This window comes from Mangifera indica, chromosome 9, assembly GCF_011075055.1.
Source record: "Mangifera indica cultivar Alphonso chromosome 9, CATAS_Mindica_2.1, whole genome shotgun sequence".
NCBI classification, from domain to species: domain Eukaryota; kingdom Viridiplantae; phylum Streptophyta; class Magnoliopsida; order Sapindales; family Anacardiaceae; genus Mangifera; species Mangifera indica.
This window is the reverse complement of record NC_058145.1, coordinates 2,906,807-2,930,635: the sequence shown is the minus strand read 5'-3', so window position 1 is coordinate 2,930,635 and position 23,829 is coordinate 2,906,807. Positions and strand designations below refer to the sequence as shown.

General features: G+C 29.8%; 3 protein-coding genes across 19 annotated transcripts; 1 reads left to right on the top strand and 2 right to left on the bottom strand.

Moving 5' to 3' along the window:
* The first annotated feature begins 1,116 nt into the window (after positions 1-1,116).
* On the top strand, positions 1,117-1,848 carry LOC123225420 (pectinesterase inhibitor 4-like). The gene has a single exon (XM_044649360.1). It carries the CDS (start codon positions 1,180-1,182, stop codon positions 1,687-1,689), a length of 510 nt encoding a protein of 169 aa, XP_044505295.1. The 5' UTR covers positions 1,117-1,179; the 3' UTR covers positions 1,690-1,848.
* Positions 1,849-8,244: 6,396 nt separating this feature from the next.
* On the bottom strand, positions 8,245-9,083 carry LOC123225419 (21 kDa protein-like). Its single transcript, XM_044649359.1, has one exon. It carries the CDS (start codon positions 9,030-9,032, stop codon positions 8,439-8,441), a length of 594 nt encoding a protein of 197 aa, XP_044505294.1. The 5' UTR covers positions 9,033-9,083; the 3' UTR covers positions 8,245-8,438.
* A 5,074-nt stretch (positions 9,084-14,157) lies between these two features.
* LOC123225785 (UMP-CMP kinase) lies at positions 14,158-23,103 on the bottom strand. 17 transcript variants are annotated; one of them, XR_006504195.1, is made up of 10 exons: positions 22,825-23,103; positions 22,169-22,222; positions 20,937-20,991; positions 20,399-20,516; positions 20,152-20,308; positions 19,684-19,764; positions 19,500-19,607; positions 19,145-19,205; positions 16,145-16,493; positions 14,949-16,014 (listed from the first exon to the last, which is right to left on the bottom strand). XR_006504195.1 is itself a non-coding variant. In XM_044650033.1 (10 exons), the coding sequence occupies exons 1-9, from the start codon at positions 22,888-22,890 to the stop codon at positions 18,816-18,818; spliced, it is 747 nt and encodes a 248-aa protein (XP_044505968.1). In that variant the 5' UTR covers positions 22,891-23,098; the 3' UTR covers positions 18,498-18,724; positions 18,800-18,815. The 17 variants fall into 17 exon arrangements, 14 of the variants coding, with proteins under 14 accessions (XP_044505969.1, XP_044505965.1, XP_044505972.1 ...); XR_006504196.1 differs by having other exon boundaries at positions 14,949-15,981; XM_044650033.1 differs by lacking the exons at positions 14,949-16,014; positions 16,145-16,493 and adding exons at positions 18,498-18,724; positions 18,800-18,862 and having other exon boundaries at positions 22,825-23,098.
* Between the last annotated feature and the right edge of the window lie 726 nt (positions 23,104-23,829).

Below are 23,829 nucleotides of genomic sequence, written 5' to 3'. Positions count from 1 at the left end.
CCTAATTTTTTATTAAAATAGCAAGTATCATGAATAATATTTTAGAAAAAATATATGTTGATAATAAGATAATAACTTGACCAAAAATTAATTAGTTTCATAATTTGACAACAAGAAAGAATCCTAATATATTATTAAAATTGAAAATATTTCAGAAAATGCATAAATCAAATATTGAACATAATATATGTTAGTTTAATCAAACACAATACTAAATTATACTTAATAATTTTTCTAGAGTAATTAAGTAAAATAATATTATTCTAAAATCTAAACACAATAATTATGATAATAATAATTTATACCCAATAATATTTAAGATAACAATATACATTAAATATAATCTTTCAAATAAAAAAAATATTACAAAGATGTTGCAATCAAATAAAAAAAGAAATACTATATATACCCATTTATATATGTCATTGCATAATTGAATATTATTCTATTATTAATTTAAAATCACGCACTCATGTGATGACACACAAGTGTGTATATATTTGTATACTTAAAGTGGGTATATATAGTTTTATTGATTAAAAAAAGAATAAATCAATCAAAATCAAATAAGGAAAAAACTAAACTCTCAGTTTTTCGAGTGTGTACAGTGGATTTGCAGGAGAAATGAGTTGGGTGAAGTTGTTAAGGTTTGTTTATATGGGGGCATTTTTGTCAATTCACAATAATTAGGTATATTGGTTTTGTGTTAAAAGAGTTAGGTAATTTTTTTTTGGCATAACAAATTTTGGTATTTAATTTGATTACCCAAAAACATTTTAGTATTATTTTATCATTATCAATCAAACATAATAATTATTTATATATAACAAAATTTAATAATTATAAAATTATGGGTAAATATTTTGAATATACGATGACATATCATCTCTGTATTTATATATCTATAATATATATAAAATATTATTTTTTTAGTTAATATAATAATAATTTATATTAAAAATATTAGGTAATTAATTTTTTATGGTAACCAATGAATCTTTTATGGTAATAAAAATCATAACGGTAGGACTAAATTAAAATATGTTGCCTAATGGGAAAAACGTGCAAAAACAGAATTCCAATCTGAAAATTATTTTCCTATAAATTTCCACCTTCTCTACAAACTCTCATCAAACCAAAGCAACATCGCACGGCTTAATTTCTGATACAGCAAGAGGGATGGAGGCAAAAATTTGCTCAAATTTTCAGCCCTTAAATTCAAAGTATGTCCTTTCTTTCCTCTTCACCTTCTTTTTCTTGACAGCCATGGCATACAATACAGTACAAAATGATCCTGTGGAGCTCTGCAAAACTTCCTTATCCAAAACCCTAAAAACGGCAAGTAGCACTTCTGCCTTGGTGAAGAAGATAGCGAAAAGTGGAGGGCTGATTTCTGCAGAGAAGGGAATTGTCAACGATTGCGTCGAACTTATTGGCGACAGCGTCGATCAGCTGAAGAATTCTTTAAATGAAATGGATCGTCTAAAAACGGGGCCGTATCGAAGTTTTCAAATAGATAGCATCAAAACTTGGGTTAGCGCTGCCATAACTGATGGGACTACATGCACAGATGAACTTGAAGAAGGCAAAGTGAGAGAATCTCTGAAGAACAAGATCGAAGAAAGCGTCAAGAATCTTACTGGGCAAATAATAAACTCTTTGGCTCTTATCAACAGTAATCTTCACTGAATTTCAGGGCCAGTCCAAACTAGAAGTTTATGAAATTATCTTAAAAAATTTCTTTTGTAGACGTGTGTTATCTCTATGTGTGTCAATATCTTACTACACACAATATCTATTATCCAATAACATATATATTATAAAATGCATTGAATTAATACAATAAAATAAATATAATGAATTAACACAATACAATATGTAACTTTAAAAAAAATAATAATGATGTAGTAGATATATATAAGAAATTTAAAATTTTCGAAGATGTTTGTGATATTTTTCAAAATAATAACTTATTATTATAATTTTGGCTATAAGACTTATTTCCACTTAAAGATTGTTATTTTTCTAAGTTTCTACTATTTAACTTTGAAAATTTCATTTACCTATTCATAGACCGTTAAAATTAACTGAATCTGTTAGTTTTAAAATTTTATATCATTTTTCTCTTAAACCCTAAAAGCTAAAAATTTTTTCTTTAGATCAAGTTTTAAAAATCACATTTCTCCTCTCGAGTTTACATTTCAATATCTAGCTATTGCCTCTAGTGCCATCTTCGATGATCTCTCCTTCCCGACAATTCCTCTTTCTTCGGTGGTCTACCTTAGCGTCTCTTATCACTCTAGTGGTTGTGTAACACTTATCTAGGAAGAGGATTGTCGATCTCATCTTCCCATATGAGCGTCGCACGACTACCAGAGAGAGAAGAGATGCTAATAGAAACTACTGGAGGAAGAGGAACCATTGGAAGGAAGAGACCACTATTGATGTCATTGAAGGGAATGGTTGGATATAGAAGATAAACCCTAGGGGGGAATATGATTTTTTAAAACTTTACCTAAAGGGAAAATTATTAGTTTTTAAGGTTTATGAGAGAAAATAAGATAAAATTTTGATTTATTTTTAATATTACAAGTAAAATAATGATTTTACCCTTAAAACTAACAGACTTAACAATTCATAAGTGAGTAAATGAGATTTTTAAAATTAAAGAGTGAGAACTTGGAAAAATAACAAACTTTGGATGGGAATAAGTCCTTTAGCCTATAATTTTTTATTATTTGATTTTTTAAAGGCATATCATTTGATACATTATATACGATATAAAATATTAGAGTTTTAAAATATGATACAACACACAATTTAACTACAATGGTCATGTTGATCATTTTCCTAGTTTTTCTTTATTCTTTCTTTTATCAGTCTATTATAATATACATTATAACAAATATTTAATTTAGAGACGAAATATTTAGCTTTTAAGAACGTATTTTTCTTTTAAAGCTTTTTAAAACTTTCGTCACTTTTTATGAAATTTGTTATAGCAATATATAGATATTATTTGGAATACCAGTAGGATTTTCTGTGCCTTTTATAACAAGAAAATAAAGTTTTTTTTCCCAAAATTTAATCACCCTATACGGTGGGTTACCTATTTAAATCAATTTGTCATTTATTATAATCAAGAAATGTCAAAAAAGAGAGCTACCGGAAAGGCCAATCCTATAAAGGTCACATCTGATGTTATTTTAGGAAGGGAACATTGCGTGGTATATATTATTTCTGTAATTCAAATATAATAAATATTCCAATATTCGCAACTTTCCATGTGCCACAAAAGTGAATGTGAAATTCATTTAGAGACAAACCAATTAATTCGACCATGTCATGCGTGGATTAGAATGCAAGAGAATGTCCACACATGAGCACGGGAGTCTGGGTCAATTGTCTGGCGTGATTGGTTTAATTTTAAAAAAATAATTAAATAAAAAAAAACATTTAAATTAGATTATTAATCAGTGTGTTGCATAAATTATGAATGATTTTTTTTTAAGTATTTTTTATTTGTTGCAATCTCAGATCAATACTTATTAAGTATTGAAAATTTAAATATTGATTTGAGAATCATCTTTAGAACTAAAAGAATCAGTTAAGTTTTAGAGATAAAATCATCTTTTAGGTGGAAATATATTAAAAATAATAAAATATTATCTATTTTTTCTCCTTAGATTTAGAAAATTAATAATTTTCTCATGAATTAAATTTTAAAATGTTACATTTTCTCATCTAGGGTTTTTTTTTTTCTCCCTCTCTTTTTTAGTGCAGGCAAGGGGTGGAAGAGGGAAGCCGGTTGGTGACAGCGCCAAAAAATGTGAGGGAGAAAAAAAAAGAAATTTTAAAAAAGAAAATATAATATTTTAAAGTTTAATTCATAATGAAATTGTTAATTTTTAAAATTTAAAAAAATATAAATAATATTAACTGATTTTATTAGTTTTAATTATTTATAAATAGGTTTTTAAATTTTTAATATTTAATAGATATTAATTCCAAAATATAACCAACATTAGGTTGGGAATAAATCCTTTGGCCTTTTATATAATATAGAGGAAAACCGAGCCATGCAAGTGTCACAAAGTCAATCACTTTGATTATACACTTTTCTGTTTCTTTTAAATTGATTTTTATTATGTCAATTTTAGTTCAAATTAAGAATCTAAAAAAAATCAAAACAAGAGCGCAATTCTAGCATAAGGAAATCTCTGTCAATTATTTATTTGTTTAGTAACTTATTTTATATTATTAATGGCTAGAATAATAAGAATGGAGATAACGCTTTGCATGATGTCGATTGTTATTTGTTGATTCCTTGTATGGCTAGGCCCTCCGCCACAACCGGTGGAGCGTAGAATTGGTAACCCAAATAAATACTTGAATTATTCGTAAACGCAAATGACATAGAGTACCGATGTAGCAATGCGAAGTGTATCCAGTTTTAAATATCTAATTAAATATTTAGATGATATATCATGTTGAGTATGAATATTCAATGATATATAATTGGATACTCTTTTATTTTTAATTCAATATTATATTTTGAGTATCTAAATGAATATTCAAATGATAAGTAATTGTGTATTCTTTCATTGTTAGTTCAAAATCAATCACATTATGATACATAATTTGAATACTTAATTAAACACCTAGAACTATGTGGACATAGTTTTATTGGTATTGAAATTTATTTTTGGTAACCAAAGACCCCTGTATCAGATAAGTCAAGGTTTCACAAGTGTGATAGAAGTCCAAACTCAGGGCTTTTTCCTAGTAATTTTAATACTTCACCAGTTTTACTAATTCTTAGGTCAGTATTAGAATTTCTCACAAGGCACTACACGTAAGATAATGTATCAAATATTGCGTGTACATAAATATAAAAATAATAAAATTATGTATATCCAATTTTGAGTGTTTAATTGAAACTCAAATAATATATCATAAACTGATTTTAAATTAATTAATAAAATAATATTTAATGACATAATGACATATTATTTAAATACCCTATTAAATATTTAACCTAATATTGCTTAAAAAAAAGCATGATCATCAAACTTTCGTTATGATTCATCATAAAGATTGTACAAATGTATAATTGAGGAAATGGAACAAATCAATACAAATTGGAAATTGATGTTTGTCATTGGCATTTGTAGCGTATGGTTATCTCCCATCTTGCCCATTTGCTCAAATATCAATAAATATTGAAGCAAAGTAGCGTGCAATTGTGACTCTTTCAGTTTGTTTCCATCATTCATGTGCAAGCGATGCCCATTGGCCCCATCGCCATTCATGTCAATGCTACATAAAAGGCAAATTTCATTTTCCTAAACAAGGTTTGGGAAAGAGTAGTAACAACGGCATGTTATTATGTGATTAGATAATTAAAAATTAAAGATAAAATAATATTTAATTATATAGTGATATATCATTATTTGTATGTAAAGTTTGTACATATAATTTTATTATTTAGAAAAACCATTTTCTACCCAATGAATTAAAAAATTCTTGTGCAAATAGTTTTATTGTTTGGAAAACTATTTTCGACCCAATGAATTAAAACACTCCAAATTATCACCCTAATTTTAACTCCGTTAATATAAAAGTTCATTGAGATAGTGTCAAATGGTTAAATAATTATTATGTCATTCAAACTACTTCTCTTTTATGAAATTATTATTTTATTTTTATAGGGGTTGCTATCATCAAACCAAATTCGACAACAATGTGAGATTTAATAAGATTACACAAACCAAATTACGATCTTATTTAATTTCATTAGATCACATGTGATTTAAAAAACGGCTCTATCGAGATTTGACAATAGGAATTACATTCAAAATGTGATTTTATTAGATTGCATCTTCAATACAATTTTAGTAAAATTTCATCTTTTTATATAAAATTTCATCTTCAATACAATGAATCACATATGAAAAGATATAAGACTTGTTAGGTGTGATTTGACACGATCTCATATCTTTAAATGATTTTAATAAAATAGCACAAAGAAATTTATAATTGTGATGATTGGAATTGTAGTTTTCCTAATGTGCTGCGACTTGGAAAAGAGAAATAACGTATTTTTGCCTTTTTACAATTCTTTTTAAGGACGTTTAGATGAGTAGTACAATATGTATAAACTTATAAATAAATAATAATATATCATCAGGTGATTAAATATTACTTTATTTTTAATTCAAAATTACTCAATTACATATTATCATTTATGCACAAGTTTGTGTTTATTGTCTATACACATAATTTATTAAGTTTAAATTAACGTGATATTTTATAATTTTTTACTCCAATTGTGATTTCCCCAAAGCTTGGGTGGGAAAAATTTATCTTGTTGTGAATAGGGTTGGACCCGAATTAAGCTGACTTGGGCTTGAAAACTGATTCAGCTTGATTTGGCTTAGTTCAAATTCGTTTTCTTTGAATATAAATCAAGTTTGAGTTAAAAGGTTTTGCTCGTTTTAAAACCGAGCTAAACTTAAGTTATATAGAGTTCGACTCAGTTTGACTCACGAATTGGATAGATGACTCAATTCGGTTCGAATTTGACTTGTGACTCGATTTGAATTATGTTAAATTATTGTTAAACAACATCATTTTGTTAATGAGTCACGAATTCAAACCATGAATTTACGTCACATATCTAAGCAATAAATTTGAGTCAAACTTAAACTGAATCATTTTCATCCTAATGAAACTCAAACCATTCTTAATATTAACTTAATGAATTCAAACCAAACTCGAATTGAACTTGAGTTAAAGAGTATTCAGGCTCGATTCGGTTCATATCTACCTCTAACCTTGAAGGGGTAGCTTAAGTAGTAAATAACTTAGATTCTCCAAGTGAGAGGGTTTGAGTTCAAAACTCATCAATGACTTATTAAAATAAAACTTTGAACTTACTGATTCAAATAAAATTATTCATTTAAAACAAAAAATCTTCCATATAATTAACAAAGATAATACAATAAAAGTATGTACACAAATAATATATATAACTTTACATATAAACAATGACATATCACTATGTGATTAACATTATTTTATCTTTAATTTAAAATTAAGTCAAAAGACTTTTCCCACCCAAGGTATAGTGAAATTTTAAACTTTCATCCTCTAATTTTTTAAAACTCAAATACCCACGCATAAACTAAAATCTATTAAAATTTTCAGTTAGGATTAAGGGTAAAATTATTATTTAATAATAATTTTAAAAAATAAAAGTTTATGTCATTTTACCCCATTGATTTAGAAAACTAACAATTTTCTTCCAAAATTAAGTTTTGAAAAGTGACATTTTCTCCTTACCTAGGGTTTCAACTAGCGAATTTTCGATGAACAACAATTGATCTCTCTCCCTCCCGATGAGGTTTCTCCTTTCGATGTGTTTCCTATGACTGACAACGTCTAGATTTGATAGAATTTAGACGAAAAGTTGAAACTTTTCATTTGGACAAAGACCACAGTCCAAACGAGGAGTCGTCCTTGTCTGGACCATCTTTGTCAGTCGAAGGAAAAATGTCAAAGGGTGAGACGTCATCGGAAGGGAGAGAGATCGATCATCATTTATCAAAAATTCGTCAACAAAATTTGAAATCCTAGGTAGAAGAAAAAAGCCACTTTTCAAAACTTAATTTTAGAGAAAAATTATTAGTTTTCCAAACCAATGGGATAAAATGATATAAATTGTTATTTTTTTAAATAATGATTTTACTCTTAACTATAACTGAAAATTTTAACAGATTTTAGCTTATAAGTAGATATTTGAGTTTTTTAAAGTTAGAGAGTCGGAGTTTGAGATGTCACTATACCTGGGGTAGGAACAAATCTTTTGCCCTTAAAATTATCCTATTACATAATAACATACTATTGTTTATATAATAAATTGTATAAATTATTTGTACATATAGCCTTCCCCGGTATAATATATTATTGTTATTTATTGCCTTCCACGTGGAGCCAAAAAGCCCACTCACATTATCACAGCTCACAGCTCACTCGAGTCCCCATCCTCTTTGTCTTCTCTTCTTTTTTATGAATCGATCATGTCTACTCCTTTCATTTTCCAGACTCAATTCCAATATTGTTTATTCATTTATACGTTGTCCTTTCTGTAATAACCAACTCTGCTGCTGTTCACATTTGTTCAGTGATTTATAAAATGAAATGATTTGTCCATAAATCATCTTTCTTATGAGTCATGTCAAGTTTAATTCAGAAATGAAATGATATTGATTCAGTTTTCAGGCTTAGATCAACTTATTACTGCAAATTAAACAGTTCATCTTGTTCAATACCCAGCACAAAGCTGAACTCACAACACTCATATTTTACATCTATACGTAAAGCTTAATTTCTACGTCTTGGAGCTTTTTCACCCACATCCATGGCTGCTAGCTTGATCATTGTGATGCAGCAAAGTTGTTAATCAAGGCCAGGGCATTGCTAGTAACTTTTGCAACATTAATAATTTCACTCTTAATCGAATCCTTGATGTTCCCATTCAAAGCCTTGCTGGCGAACCCATCAACGCAAGTGTTTTCATCAGTGAGAGCGGCGCTGACCCAGGTCTCCACATTGCTCATGTGCCACAAAAATTCCTGATCTTTGGCTTGACCCAGGTGCTTCATCTCCTTAATCGACTTGCTGAGCCCGTACACAGTGTCGCCCATCTCTTCCAGGCAGTCTGCAATGGCTTCGATCTCCCTGTTCTTCAAGTTCTTAAGCTTCTTCAACTCCATGACAAATGATTTAGCCGACTCCGCCCTCGACAGGCTCACCGACAAGGCCGTGAGAACCAACTGGCGCGGGTTCTGTTGGATTGCGTCGGCGTAAGCTGAAAGAGAGCGCACGCAGAGGGCGGGGTAACTGGTGGATTTGCATGAGGTTTTTATGAAGGTCGTGTCACCGGAGTGCTCAGTGGCGGGGGCTGCCGCCATGGCCGTGGTGGTGAAGTATAATACCGAGAGGAGTAGAAGAGAAGCGGCTCTTGCCATGATTTTCAGACGCCAAAAAGCTTTCTTCTGTTCTTGAAATGCTGAAAAGTAGTGTGTGTATTTATAGCGGTTTGGGCAATCTGTGCTGTGCACACGTTTCAAGTATGTAATAAGTTACATCAAATATTGGTTTTAAGAGAAAGGTCTAATTTGAATAAAATTTTTATTATTAAAATAATTATATTTTATTTTATGATTGCATATTTATTTATTTTATATTCAAATTTATTTACTCATATAATAATATATTATTTATGTATTTAATTATGTAAACATAAGCATGTATATTATTAGGTTAATTAAATAAAAAAATAAACTATGAATTAAACTATTTTTTAAGAGTACTACTATATTAACAGACAAATTATACAAAATTATCTATACAAATAAGATAGTAATATTTGATTGACTGATTTTAAAGTAAGAAAAAAAAAACCACATCAAACAATCATAAATTATCACCACTATTCATTCAAATAAGTTTGTATAATTTATTTATAGTTAGGTCTGGACTCGAACCGAGTCCTTTCAAGCTCAAACTCGCAAAACAACATCGTTTTAATCAATATGTATTAAAACGACGTCGTTTTAATAACGAAAAATAAATCAAACCGAATTCAAATCGAGTTCAAGCTTGGTTTTCTTGAGCTCGAGCTTAGCTATATGTGAACCGAGCCGAGCTTGAGCTCGGCTCGGCTCAAATCCAACCCTATTTATGGTATAATTTTATTTTTAACTAAAATTAAGCGTATAATAGGGATTTTTTAAATTATTTTTCCTTTATTTAAGTATAATTTATATGACCGGTGTTAGATGTATAATTTTTATATAGAATTTTTATATATAAATAATGACGTGTTACTATATAATTGAATAATTAAAAATTAAAAATAAATTAATACTTATCCACATGATGATATATTATTATTTATATATAAAATTATATACAAAAATTATACACGTAATTTTATTGAATTTATATTGCATATTGACCCGGCAATCAAAAAATATAATTAATTTTCCTATTGTCAAGGAAAAAAATATTTTTTCAATTTTAAAAATAAATTATATTAATTAACTCCATTTTATATTATTTTTATCAATTGAATTAACAAAAGAGTAAAATCCACAGAAGTGATTCAAATGTTTCTTAACCATCTAATATTATTTTACTAAAACTTTCACCTCTAAATTAAAGTGCAATGTTAGGTGTACTTAAGTATAATTATCTAATTAAATATTTAAATAATATATTATTTTATTATTAATTTAAAAGTATTTAATTATATTATAAAATATATTTTTTATGTAAATAATTTTATTGTTAAATTATATGTTCATCCCGACAATGGGACAAAGGCACAGCTGGTATCTAATTTTTTTGGGACATGGGGAGGAGAAAAGGATGGAAAATAATTACTTTTTTAAGTGAAAAATACAAAAATAAGTGGTAGGCTTTGTGTGCATTATAAATTTAAATTATAAGTTAAACATAATAATAATGGAAGAATAATTAATTTTTAATAATAAAATTATGTGTATTTATTTATAATATATAATTTAAATATATAAATAATGTGTTATAATATGATTTGATAATTTTGAATTAAAGATAAAATAATACATAATTATTTAATAACATATCATCTGTATATCTAAATTATATATAAAAATATATATAAATAATATTACTTAATTAATAAACTCTAATAAAAAATGAAAAATTAAATTAAAATATGGTACAATGAAGATCTGATCTGATTATCAGAATCTAATCTTTTCCCATCTTTACTAAAATGTTTTTAATCATGTAATAAGGCTGTGTGTGATCAGGATCTTCATAATTTGCCATTTGAAAACGATAGGCAGCACATGAAATCTCTATCATTACATCAAATAAAGTGTCCATTCAATTTTACATATATAATTAATTATATAAATGATTTCATCTTTATCTTGATAAAAAACGATCGAAAAGAAAAGAGAGAAAGCCAAGAGAAAAAGATAAGATAGTAAGATAGGAGAGATGATGGCCAACAGCTGAAAACGATGAATCATTGTCTAAAAAAAAAGAAAAAAACTCTAAGAGAGATATGATTACTCTTTAAATTATAGGTAGGAGAAAATTGAAAGATTTTTAAATTTAGAAATAAAATGTGATAAAACTTTTATCTCAATCAAAAACGGTCGGAGAGAAAAGGGAGAGAGACCAAGAGAAAGAGATAAGACAGTAAGACAAGAGAGAGAATGGCTACTAGTTAAAGATGATGAATCATTGTCGAAGAAAAAAGAAAAAAACTCTAAGAGAGATATGATCACTTTTTAAATTATAGGTGGGAGAAGATTGTAAGATTTTTAAATTTAAGAATAAAATGTGATAAAATTTTTATTTTTTTAGTAAATAACAATTTTACCCTTTAACCATAACTAAAAATTTTAATAAAAATTGACTCATAAATAGGTATTTGAGTTTTTAAAATTTAGAATGTGAGACTTTAAGATTTCAGTATATCTTAGATGAAAACAAGTTTTTCAGCCAAAAATATATACACTTAATATTGCTCTATTTCCTAGGATTTCAGAAGCACAAAGTAAAAAAGCGCACTTACAAAAAAGAAATATACACGTAACATTGCTCTTTTTTTCTTAAACAAGGGTTGTTATAACTTCCCTCAGGAGTATTTGATAATCTATTTTTTTTAAATCAATATTTTATTACCTATATTATTATGTTTGATTTATAAATAATAAAAAATTTCAATAATCTTTTGTTACCCTTGGTGACGTAGAAGATAATACATGTAGTAATCTTATTCCCATCTCCACATTAGGTATTAAAATATTATTACGGTAATATTGATTTTATTATAATTATATTTTTATTTATTAATTTTTTAGAATAAAAATAACATTATTTTAAATTAATATAACAACATAAAATTATTTTATAATAATTATACCAAAAAATATTTAAGTAAAATAATATAATAATATTTTTTTATTATCTCTAATCAAACACAATAATTATTTATACCTACCAAATTTTATTAGATATAATAATCATTTATACTCAATAATCTTCTAAGTAATAAAATATTAAAATATTATCCAAATCAAACACACCCTTAGTACATAAAGGTTACTTAATTTTCCTATGTTACACAAACTAGGTAACAGATGTAAACTATCAAAATCAAATAGACGATTCGAATATATTGCTCAATTTGCCTAAAAATTTATTCAAATTTATGCAAATATATACCAATACATTTACAAGTAAATCACCAAAACAACAATCCAATTCCACATACAAACCTAAAAATATAACCTTTTTTTTAGCATTTATCATAAAATTTATACTATATATAAGCCACATATTATTTGTTTCCATGTTAAGTTAATCTAATAACTAGATGCAATGATCTTGATTGTTTGATTTTGTGTTCTAAGAGTTAAAGAATTTTTCAATGAAAGCTAGAAATTGATAGGGTCGAGGTTAAGTTACGATTTTATTGAAATGTTAGGATGGATACAAAATTATATTTAATTAAATTAGGAACAATGTTACATACATGCGCTTTTAAGTATATAAGTAAGTTTATAGATGATGTGTCATTATGTGACTGAGTATTGTTTTCTTTTTAATTCAAAATTACTTAATTACTTGATAAAATATCATATGCATTAGGTCTGAATTTGAGTTAAACTTATTTGAGCTCAAGCTCGAGTTCAAGCTTGAGTTTTAGGGTGTTTAGTTCGTCAAGTTTACGAGCTTAAAAAATTTAATATAAAACAACATCGTTTAAACTAATATGCATTAAAACGATATCGTTTTAATAATAAGTTAAGCTAAAAGCTTGATTTTAGTTCGAGTTTAATTCGATTTGAATTTAATTCTAATATGTATATCTAATTGTGTATTTAAAAGTGTGTACATATAATTTTATTATTTTAATTAATTTTCTAAAGAGTATGAAAATATTAAATCTTTAAATCCAACACATTCCTCGGCATAAATGAAGGATTAACAACCATGGTTGATGACAATACCACACAACCACAACATAAACAAAAGCCAAACATAATCAAGCGATTGGGCGGGTGGCTCGCTAGGATTGGGTGGGTTAAAGCCTAAAGGGCAGGAGAGAAGATGATTGAGCCCTCTAAAGTTGGGGATGATGCTAAACGTGCAACTGTTATAATTTTAAAAATTAAATCGGATTGATTGTTCTGAATTATTATCTATAAATAAAAAAAGTTTAAATTTACTTAAACAATCATTTTTTAGAGTTAGATTATATTAAATTAGATAATTTAAATAGTTAGACCGTATAAAAAATTAGATTTAACTTAACCCATATAAAATATTAATTTTTAAAAATTTATTATTAAAATTTGAACCCAAAATCTTATTAATCAATTTTGAATATATCTATCATTAAATTAACTTTACTTTAATATTAAAATAATATATATTATATATTGCTTTGAATATTATTTTTAAATAATTAATTGGTTCAATCATATCAAATGGTCCGACCGTTGGTTGGACAAAATCATCTTCTCTATCAGATTGATATTTAGTTTGGTTTTGACAATATTTAATGACATACCTGTTAATCCACTTGTCAATTGCGAATTCGAATGTTTAGAAGTAAATAGATAAACACCTAAAATAATGAAAGAAGTGTGAAAAGGAGATGTGAAACTTGAAAAAGATGATATATTTTCTTTTAATAAAGCATTAGAATTAAAAAAGTCACTGGTTTTTTCATTTTTTGGATATATTTTCCTCTACTCATTTCGGCTTTTTCCACCAAAGGTTTGCTTTATGATACTTTTTGACCCTTAAGTTTATGATACGTTAGTAAGGTTAATATACTTACACCCCAAATTATATCAAAAATACATTTTCCTTCACTAGTTTGAAAATTCATTAGTTAAATCCCTATTATCGCCAAAATACATAGGATGATGCGATTTAGGTCAAATACATCGTTTTAGTGCAATTTCAAAGATGTTATGATTCAAGCCAAAATCACATTATCTAAACATATTTCCGTTAGAATCACAAGAAGTGATTTTTTTTAATAAAAGATTTATCAACTTGACGCGAAGACAATCATTAAGAAAAACTATCCCTTAAGGGTTTTAGATTCCGCTTTGAAATCGTTTGTCCTACACTCACCCCTTGAGTATACGCTTCAACATGAATCGCACAAGAGTAGATTAATACAATATAAACCTCTGGTAAAATGTCCACTTGTGACCCAACCGAAAAAGTACATTACATAATCCATTTTACGGATTGGCAACTCACCCGTTCAATGACTTTGGCACTAGACGTTCCTAAAATTGGTACTATACCGTGAACATCAGACAACTTGGAGAGGCTTTGAGCAAACATCTTCCCCAGAATCCACAAAATGATCGGTAGGAAGATACAGAGTATACTGGTTTTTTATCTGTCCCCAGGACACCAATCACCTTCAGATTTGAGTTTATCCCTTCGAAAAAAACATATACTTTGTCTTCGATGAGGCAGAGATATCAGGGCCAATTTTGTTCTTGCTTCTCAGTATCAAACTTGACTCTGGATGGCAGTCTACTATTTCAATCCTCTGTCCAATTTCCACTTCGGCTGCTTCAACCAACCTGCATTGCAGATAATTCCTCATCAAAAGCTCAAAATTTTGTTCATCATCAGGCTCAAAATCAAAAAGCTTTTGAGCGTGGCAATTTCCCCAATCTCTACATTCCCATGAAGATAGCAAGCATATAATAAGGCTCCCCACCCAGTTTGACCAGCTTCAACCTCCATTTTTCTCTACTATCATCGCATAAGCCTCATCAATCATTTCTGCTGTAAAAAGCCCGTGACGAATTCAACCAATCAACATTGAGGTCCAAGAAATCTATCAGTCTGGTAAAAAAACCCTTCTAGCCTTAACAATGTGACCACATTTTGCATAAAAATCAACAAGTGCATTGAGCACAAACTCATCATAACCAAATTTAAAACGGCCTCACCAACTTGAATCGACCCCAGTCTAGCACAAGCTTTCAAAACACAAGTGAATGTAAACCAGTCTGATTCAATACCCTCTACCTCCATTTGAAAGTAAAGCACCATGGCATCTTCATTTGACCCAATTCAGCATATCCTGATATAAGCGAATTCCACAGAAAGGCAGGTGAATTTCGCTTTGGCATTTGATCGAACAATTGGTGATCATCATTAATATCTTTGCAGGCCAACCGTAACCCCCCTAGTTTTGCCAAAACGCCAACGTGTTTGCTTAATGGGTACGTGGGCATTAGAATATGAAGCTTAATACCGTGCTCAATGGATTTCATAGTCCATGGTAATGCATTTCTTAATAGGTTGTCTATAGCTTCAAGTTTAGTTTCGGGCAATCGTTTGTGAGCGGTAATCGTGGAGTTTGTCCTCGCATTCTGTTTTTCTTTCTTTTGGAAGCCCAGTGGAGTTTCAGGGAAGAGCTGAAGCTCGGTGGTTGATTACTCATTGTTCTTGGATTAGTTACCGAAAAAGGCCGACTGGATGAACCCATCTAAATGGATTTGTGAGTTAATTTATGTTTTAAATAATTTTTAAAAAAGGCCAAATGACTAGTTTCCACCCAAAGTAAACTTTTTTTTATAAAGTTCTCACATTTTATCTTTCAAAAACTCATATATCCGTATATAAACATTAAAGGTAACCAAATCCGTTAGTTTAAAAATTTTATATCATTGTCCTTCTTAAACCTTAAAAACTAATAATTTTCCTATAAATCAAGTTTTAAAAAATAATATTTTTCCCTTAAAGGTTTAATTTTAATCACTGACTACTTACTCTAATGGTCTCTCTCTCCTAGTAGTTCCTCCTTCTCCGACAATGCATCTCTTCTCCCTCTGGCGGCCATGCAACGATTCCTCTAGGGAATTTCTACAAATAGATGGTGAGCACAAACAAAACAACCTAAAAAACCAACTTTCGATCACAAATCCAGTCGAAATGTGACACACCAAACCTCCAAAATCACAATCAATCAACCGAAAACAATACCACAACCACAAAAACAACAACCAACACCATAAAGAAAACCAACCTTAGTGAGAGCAATGCGATCCAAGGCCTGTTGACGTTGCAAGAGGGCTAGACATTGATGAATAGCTAGCAATCGAGCGCTAGATATGATGACGAACAATGAACCCAAGCTAGGCTATGACGGTAAAAGTAGAGAGTGCAACAAACCAAAGATTCAGAAGGCATTTGAATGACAAACAACAGGGAAAAAAAGTAGCAAAGATGAACATCCGACAAACAAAGATGGGTGGAGCAATGCTGCCAATGAACAACGTCCAACAACTGAACGGGAAGTCGGTCGATTAAGTTCGGTTCTATCCAAGTTGGGAGAATATTTTGCAAAGCTTCCCTACCCCAAAGAAGGTCTTTCCCTGACGAACATTGCATGACCACCAAAGGTAGCTTGTGTGAGGAAGACTGTTAGCGGAAGAGAAACTATCGGGAGGAAAAGATCATCAGAAATAGCATCGAAAAGAGTGACCGAAAATTGAAATATAAACCCTAAGAAAAAAATATTACTTTTTAAAATTTGATATAGAAGAAAATTATTAATTTTTAGTTTTTAAAAAGGAAAATGATATAAAATTTTAATTTATTTTTAATATTATTGATAAAATAATTATTTTTCTTTTAAAATTAACAGACTTAATAACTCATTGGTGAATATATAAGTTTTTTAAAGATAAAGAGTGGGAACATAGAAAAAGAGTAATCTTTTAAGTGAAAATAAATCATTCAACCTTTTAAAAAAATATTATTCTCATGTTGACATATTATTTAACTATTTAACCGTGTTTAAATAGTATAATATATATAACTTTATAAGCAATATTATACGTACTCATTTTTAATACATAAATAAATATACACTTTACATTCGTTATCATATGATTAAATATTATTTTATAATTAATTTAAAATTATCAATTATATAATGACAAATATAATTGTATACCCATTTATATATTCAAAATAGATAGACATCGTGTTATTGTAACTTTATATTGATAAACAATTTTAGAAATTTAAAGATTCATGAATTGTGAAAACAATAAAGGCAAATGAAATTCAAAATAAAATTCCCTAATTAGCTTGATTTTTCATAGGAACTGGCTACCTACCTGCGGTTTACACAAAACTCGTTTGTTTCAAGATTTATTCAACAAATTATTTTATTTGATTTTATATATGTTTTTTTTTGTTCATATTTTATAAAATATTGAATATTAAAACAATACTAGTAAATAATTTATAAAAAAAAACCAATATAAGATCATTCTAGATTAAATTAATTGAAAAGTTTCGAAATACAAAAGCCCAAAGGACCATTTTCCACCTACAATATCCTTTAATCTTAAGTTCCCACCCCTTAACTTTAAAAATCTCATTTACCCACTTATGGATAGTTAAATAAAATAACCCTAATCCTTTAAAATTTTATCTTTTTTTCCCCTCTAAACCCTAAAAACTAATCATTTTCCCTATAAGTCAAGTTTTAAAAAATGACATCCCTAGGATTTAGTTTTCAATCTCCAACACCAAATCCAGTGTCATCGCCCGTTATGAAGATTCTCTGACACATCACCATACTCCGCAATCTCTCTCCCCTCATTTGGAACGCCAACCGATGTAAATATAGTCTGAAAAAACAAAGAGTTTCATCAAGATCATTTTCCCAAACAAAAACAAGATCTTCCTCTTTGTCTAAGAAGATTCAGACCAGATTTGCACCAATCGATATTCCAAAGAGACGAGAGAGGCCGTCAGAATATGGTAATACGTCAAGAAATCTTCATGACCGATGATGATGTTGGATTTTGCGCCAAGTATCGAAAACTAAACCCTAAGAGGGGAATGTTATTTTTTAAAAGTTGACCTAGTGACAAACTTTTAGTTTTTAAAGTTTTGGAGAAGAAAAGAAAATTAAATTTTAATTTATTTTTAATATTACATGTAAAATAACAATCTTACCCTTGAAACTAACAGACTTAATGCCTCATAAATAGGTGTTCGAAATTTTCATAGTTAAAGTATAGAAATTTGAGATTAGAGGATATTTTGGGTGGAAATAAGTCCTTTGGCCAATACAAAATGAATCTTTAAAATCAAAGGTTAAAAACTAGAAAAGATAAATTTTTGGCTTAAATACGAATGAAAATGTAGAGATTGATTTTGAAAATTGAGAGAAAACTCAATTTATATTTTCGAAAAAATAAAGTTCAGTTATTTTTATGAACTATTGTTTTTAATACAATCCAATTAATTTTAAAAATAAAAAATTCAAACTTATTTCTTAAATCCTTTCACCTGTAACTCCTGTTCATCCTGCATGTCATAGCTCCCTTTTCTTACGAAAAGAAAAGGAAATAGCATCATATGATAATTAAATTTTTCTAGGTCAATAGTTGAATGATACAAAAAACTTCTCAGATTTTTCTGCCTATGATAGATCATATGTAGGGTATCCCATCAGAATATGCCTCGGACATGTATCCTCATGGAGGAAAGGACCATAAACAGAGTTTAAAGAAATTGCTGCCCTCTAGTTAATAGATATTTGTTATCTACAATTTCCCAGAATCCTTGCAGAGAATATCCACTCCTTAAGAAGATAGTAGTTGTGCAATTAATCATATGATGTCACGGAAAAATGGGCATACTAACATGCATCGCATACCAGGATTTTCCATGTTTTATGTTACTTGTGACTCAGTATGAGTACGATTCATCCAATCAGCTACAGCAGTGCAGAACAGAATCAACTAGGTTCACAGGCTTTTAAATAGATGTGAACAAATCATTCAAAGATGAAAATGTGAAATGAATAAAAGGGAAATCACAAGCATTGAGATGAGAGAAAAGGTATGACATATAGTGTTCTGGTATTTTCACATCCTTAACTGCAAAGATAAATATGTCGCATCCAATGGAAGAAGCAGTTCATATGGTTGGCATATGAAGTCATATTCTTAATTAAACAAGAAGAAAGCAGCAAATATGAATGTGACAAGTCATTCCTTACCTGCAGCAAAAACTGGGCGAACTTGCTCAAATATTTCATCTACTGTACCTACAGCGTTGATCTGCATGCAAAAGCTTCTGTCACTACTACAACTGAGGAATAATTTTCAATTTTTGAAGCTATTTTAGAAAAGGATCTCAATGAACTCAGATGGACCGCCAAACGGAGAGGAGGCAGGCTGAGGGAGGAAAAAAGGCAAATAGAAAAACCTAATGCACATCTTAGAATACAACGTCTGTATAGACAGTCCAATTAAATTCATAAAAATGAATGAGGAAGCCAACAGGTGGAATTTTACTATAAATAATAAGCTAATAAAAATCCAATCTCAGTTTACTAATTACGAAACAATTACCGTATAAAGTTTTCCCCTCTGTGAATAGTAATTGATAACAGGAAGATTTAATGCTTCAAATACCATGAGTCGTTTCTTGATTGTATCAATGTTATCATCAACTCGACCCTGAAATCAAATATGATATCTTAACAAGTGGTATCAATACAATATGAATACATAAAAAGGTATAATAGATAAGCACCTCATTACGGTTCAGAACTCTTTTCACCATCTCCTCTTGAGGACAATCAAAGAAAAGAACAAGATCTGGTTCTACTCCAATCTGCAACAGAAACAATATTGGTTATCTCATTCAAGTGTGCTAAAAAAAACATGATAAATATGGGTTCTTTTAACTGCTTGACTTGTACTTGTTTTCAGGAATATTACTGCTTAAAATCACCCTACCTACGAGGAACACCTTTACTCTCATACCTCTCCCCTCAAACACCACAACACCTCCTCCCCTTCCCCCTCTCTTTTCCTTTTTTAATGATGACCAAATCTCATGACTTCACAAAGAGGCTCAATGTACTCAACAAATGTAGCAAACTTTAAACATTAATCATGCCCATTGTATGTATGGCCTTATAGAACCAATACAAGAAACAATAAAATACAACTTTCTTCAGTCTATTTCATAAAAGAGGAAACAGAGAGAGGAACTCACAATTTTCTCAAAAGCAATGCGATTCTCCTCAGTTCGTGGAAAACCATCGATGAGGAATCTATGGCTATCACTTGATTCCATCTCCTTTTGGATCAATTTGACAGTTACTTCTGATGGAACAATTTTTCCATCCTTAATTGTGCTGAGAATCATGGTGCTGAAATTGCAGTTCCATTGTCAGAGGATCCGCAACTTTGAAGGCATCTGTAATTGAACAATTATCAATAATGGGAATGAGAATCGTTACCCATATTCACTGTTAGAAGCTATTTCTCTCCTCAACAATTCTCCCGCACTTATATGCTTGAATCCATAATTGTTAACAATCTTAGTACATTGAGTACCCTTTCCACTACCAGGGCCACCTGAGCATGGAAAAAAAGAGTTTCTATCACATATAGCATCATAAATTTTATATTGAAGCATTAAAAAGTTTTTGAAGTAATATCTATAGAAATCTTCACATGGACTGCCTAAAATTAACATTTTTTAAGTAACAAAAACTGATCAATGTTCTTTCAATCTGATCAGTCTTGAAAATTGATTTTCCAGATGTGAAAGATGTGAAAGATGTGAAGACCCACCTGAACAAGAATCAGGGAACAAATTATCTAAATCTGCATCTTCTTCTAGATATCCAAATATGCTTTAGTTGAAATTTAAGGAATGAAAACTCTAAACCATGAATATGGTATCTTAGGAACATCAAATAACTGTTTCATGACAGCATACAGAAAAATAATGTGGGATCCTTTAGTCAATCACTAATGATATCCAATTATTACCCAAGACAAAAGTTATGAATGGAGTTTTTCCTTTTGAGAACATTCCACCTTTTGCCTGCATCAAAATAAGGAGCACAATTAACACAATCCAGCTTGACAATTAAATTCTCTTTATATTTATATATGCTTTGCATGATGGGGATTGCAGTATGTCCCATATCTATGGATGAGAGTCAACCGCGGGAAAATAAGCAAATACACATTGAAAAAAAATAATCCTCATAGTTCTAGTTAAGTTTCAATTGTTGCATGGAAACCTTATACTTTGTAATGAAGTTCTGATAGGTCAGGCAGATAATGAGTCGCCAACCCACATTGGATCAATTGCTACTCTCAGAAAATTGAAAAGGGTGCCGCTTCGATGACAAGTACAAGGGGATTACATGACTTTGATAGGTGCCGATAATAAAGAAACACTTTCTATCAGATTAAGAAAGGGCATCTGAGAAATCATTACTCATTGTACTTACAGCCATTAATTACATTAACATACTTTACATAGACAGCAAACCCAATGTTGTTCTACTACCAAACCATAAAAGACAGAGTAGCAACAAGGGATGTAGCATAACTTGAATCGCCACATAGAGAATAAGAGATGCTAACTGGTGCATCCGTCTGCTTGTTACTCAGCTTCACCACTATTAATCATTTAGCATGCCAGAATTATGGGTTCATACCAGGCACAAACAATTCTGAGAGAATAAGCAACTAATAATGAGATAGACACTATTCAAGTCAAACTCACATGTTGTCTAACCTGTAAAAAGGACAGGACATTATTTCTGTGAAACATCCAGATTTCCTAAAAAAGGTCTCAAAGAAACCCATATATATCACCAGCTGAAACATATGAAACTTAAGGTAGCGAATAGCCTAGGTAAGGCTTCTTAGTTGATCACCTAACGAAAAAATTTTGGTCTATATTGTATGCTCAAGTAAATTAAAATTGGTCTAAGCATTAAAAGCCTCTGTTTCCTTGTAAATTTTTTAAAGTTTATTTAGTAATATCAAAATTTGAGGTGCAATAACTTTTTTTTCTTTAGATTCAGTTTCAAAAGCATCCAAAAGCCCTAGCACATAAAGTCTTAACCACAGGAACAGTCATTTTTAGAGCAATTATAAAATATCTGTGAGAACCTATTCCAGTTAATAATGAACATTAGCTAAACTGTGACCAGTCATCTTCATTACTGAACCGTACCAAACAGTATGATTGAAGGATTCAATACCTGAGCTGGTATATTTGAGGTAAATGATTCCCATATCTTGAATTTATAAGCTGCCTGCATTTAATAGTAAATAACCAAAGGTAAAGAACAGTTAAGAGTCTAATTATGAAAAATGAAGCAAAAGCTTACACCAAAGCAAGAAAAAAACAAAAGACTATACAATCTGCAACTTTCAATTTTTAAATAGCTACGACTGCTGAAACTCAAGAACAAACATTCTTCGTTCTCAAAAAATCAAAACTGCAGAGCAAACCCCAAAAATACAAAATTGCACTACCTTCACACTCCAAAATAATAATAATCTGTAAACATTCTTTTCTCATCACCAAAAAACTTCATTTCTAGGTGATGAACGAAATACACCCCGGTCACAATCACAGTTGCTTTAAACAATCCAGCTTAATGCACTTCGAGCTTGACATCAAATTCACGAATGCGTTTCAGGTTTCTTAAAGTGACAACGGATCACAAACCCAAGTAAAAAATCCTAGTTAACATTCAAATTCACGGTAAATTGAAAATAAACAAAAAATGTGAGCCCAAATAAACTTCAACAAATCAAGATAAATATAAAAAAAAAACCAACATATGAGACCCTCGTACGGTGTTTTTTTAAAATTAAATTAAAACATGAAGGTATGAGTTGATGGTGGTACCTGGTTAAGAGAGGATGAAGTTGAGGCAGAGATCAAAGGAGAAAGTGAAGATAGGCGCCTCCACATCTGTGTAAAGCTGCTGCGTAATCTGGGTTTCTGTAATTTAAGTGGATTGTCGGTTCAGCTAGACATTTAGTCGAACAAGTAACGCCTCTCGTCAGCGCAAGAAGGTTTTACTTGACACATTTGTAAACAACCTTCCAGAGTTGGGGACGTGCGATGCGACACACATATTGAATGAGACGTCTCTGATTTCGTTCACGCACATCTGCTTCGTCCAAACCTCGAAACTCATGACACGTCCACTCTTTTGCTCAAATTATTATTAAAAAATAGGCCAAATAACTATTTTCTACCCTAGTTTTAGTGTACACTCAAAAACATTCCCCATAACATTTTAAAAACTATATACTCACCCAGAAGCTAAATTTTATTAGCATTTTCAGTCATTAGATAAGGATAAAATCATTAAAAGTTAATATTATTTTCCCTCTCAGTTTTAAAAACTAACACTTTACCTCATTGTCAAAGTTTGAAAGTTTAACATTTCACCTATAGGATTTGTTTCTCTTCTCTAACCACTACCATTTTGACTGACGGTCGATGTTTTTCATCTATCTTCTAGATTTAACTACAAAGGATGACTACCCACCACTATGGAGGATGACTCGTCATCTAGACGACAAAGGACAATGCTTTCAATGTTTAGACGACAAAAGAGGTCATCGAAGAGAGAGAAAGAGAAACACCGAAGAGGGAGGTCGTCGTTCATCAAATAGTTGGCCATTTTGTTTTCCAAACCCTAGGGGGGAAAGTGAATTTTTTAAAACTTAATTAGTGATACTAAAATGTAATATAATAAAATTATGTGCATCAAGTTTTTAATATCTAATTTTATATGTAGATGATGTGTCATAATATGATTAATTAAGTTTTAATTATAGATAAAATAATATTCAATCACATTATTGATATATCATCTAAATACCTAATTAGGCTTTTATA

Bases quoted from the DNA above. Each gene is read 5' to 3' on its own strand.
- LOC123225419 (XM_044649359.1), bottom strand. From the start codon at position 9,032: ATGGCAAGAGCCGCTTCTCTTCTACTCCTCTCGGTATTATACTTCACC.
- LOC123225420 (XM_044649360.1), top strand. From the start codon at position 1,180: ATGGAGGCAAAAATTTGCTCAAATTTTCAGCCCTTAAATTCAAAGTAT.
- LOC123225785 (XM_044650028.1), bottom strand. From the start codon at position 22,890: ATGTGGAGGCGCCTATCTTCACTTTCTCCTTTGATCTCTGCCTCAACT. The intron at 20,309-20,398 runs GTAACGATTCTC...CTGCAATTTCAG, and splicing joins GCTTCTAACAGTGAATATGG to CACCATGATTCTCAGCACAA. The intron at 19,608-19,683 runs GTGCTTATCTAT...ATTTGATTTCAG, and splicing joins GAGTTCTGAACCGTAATGAG to GGTCGAGTTGATGATAACAT.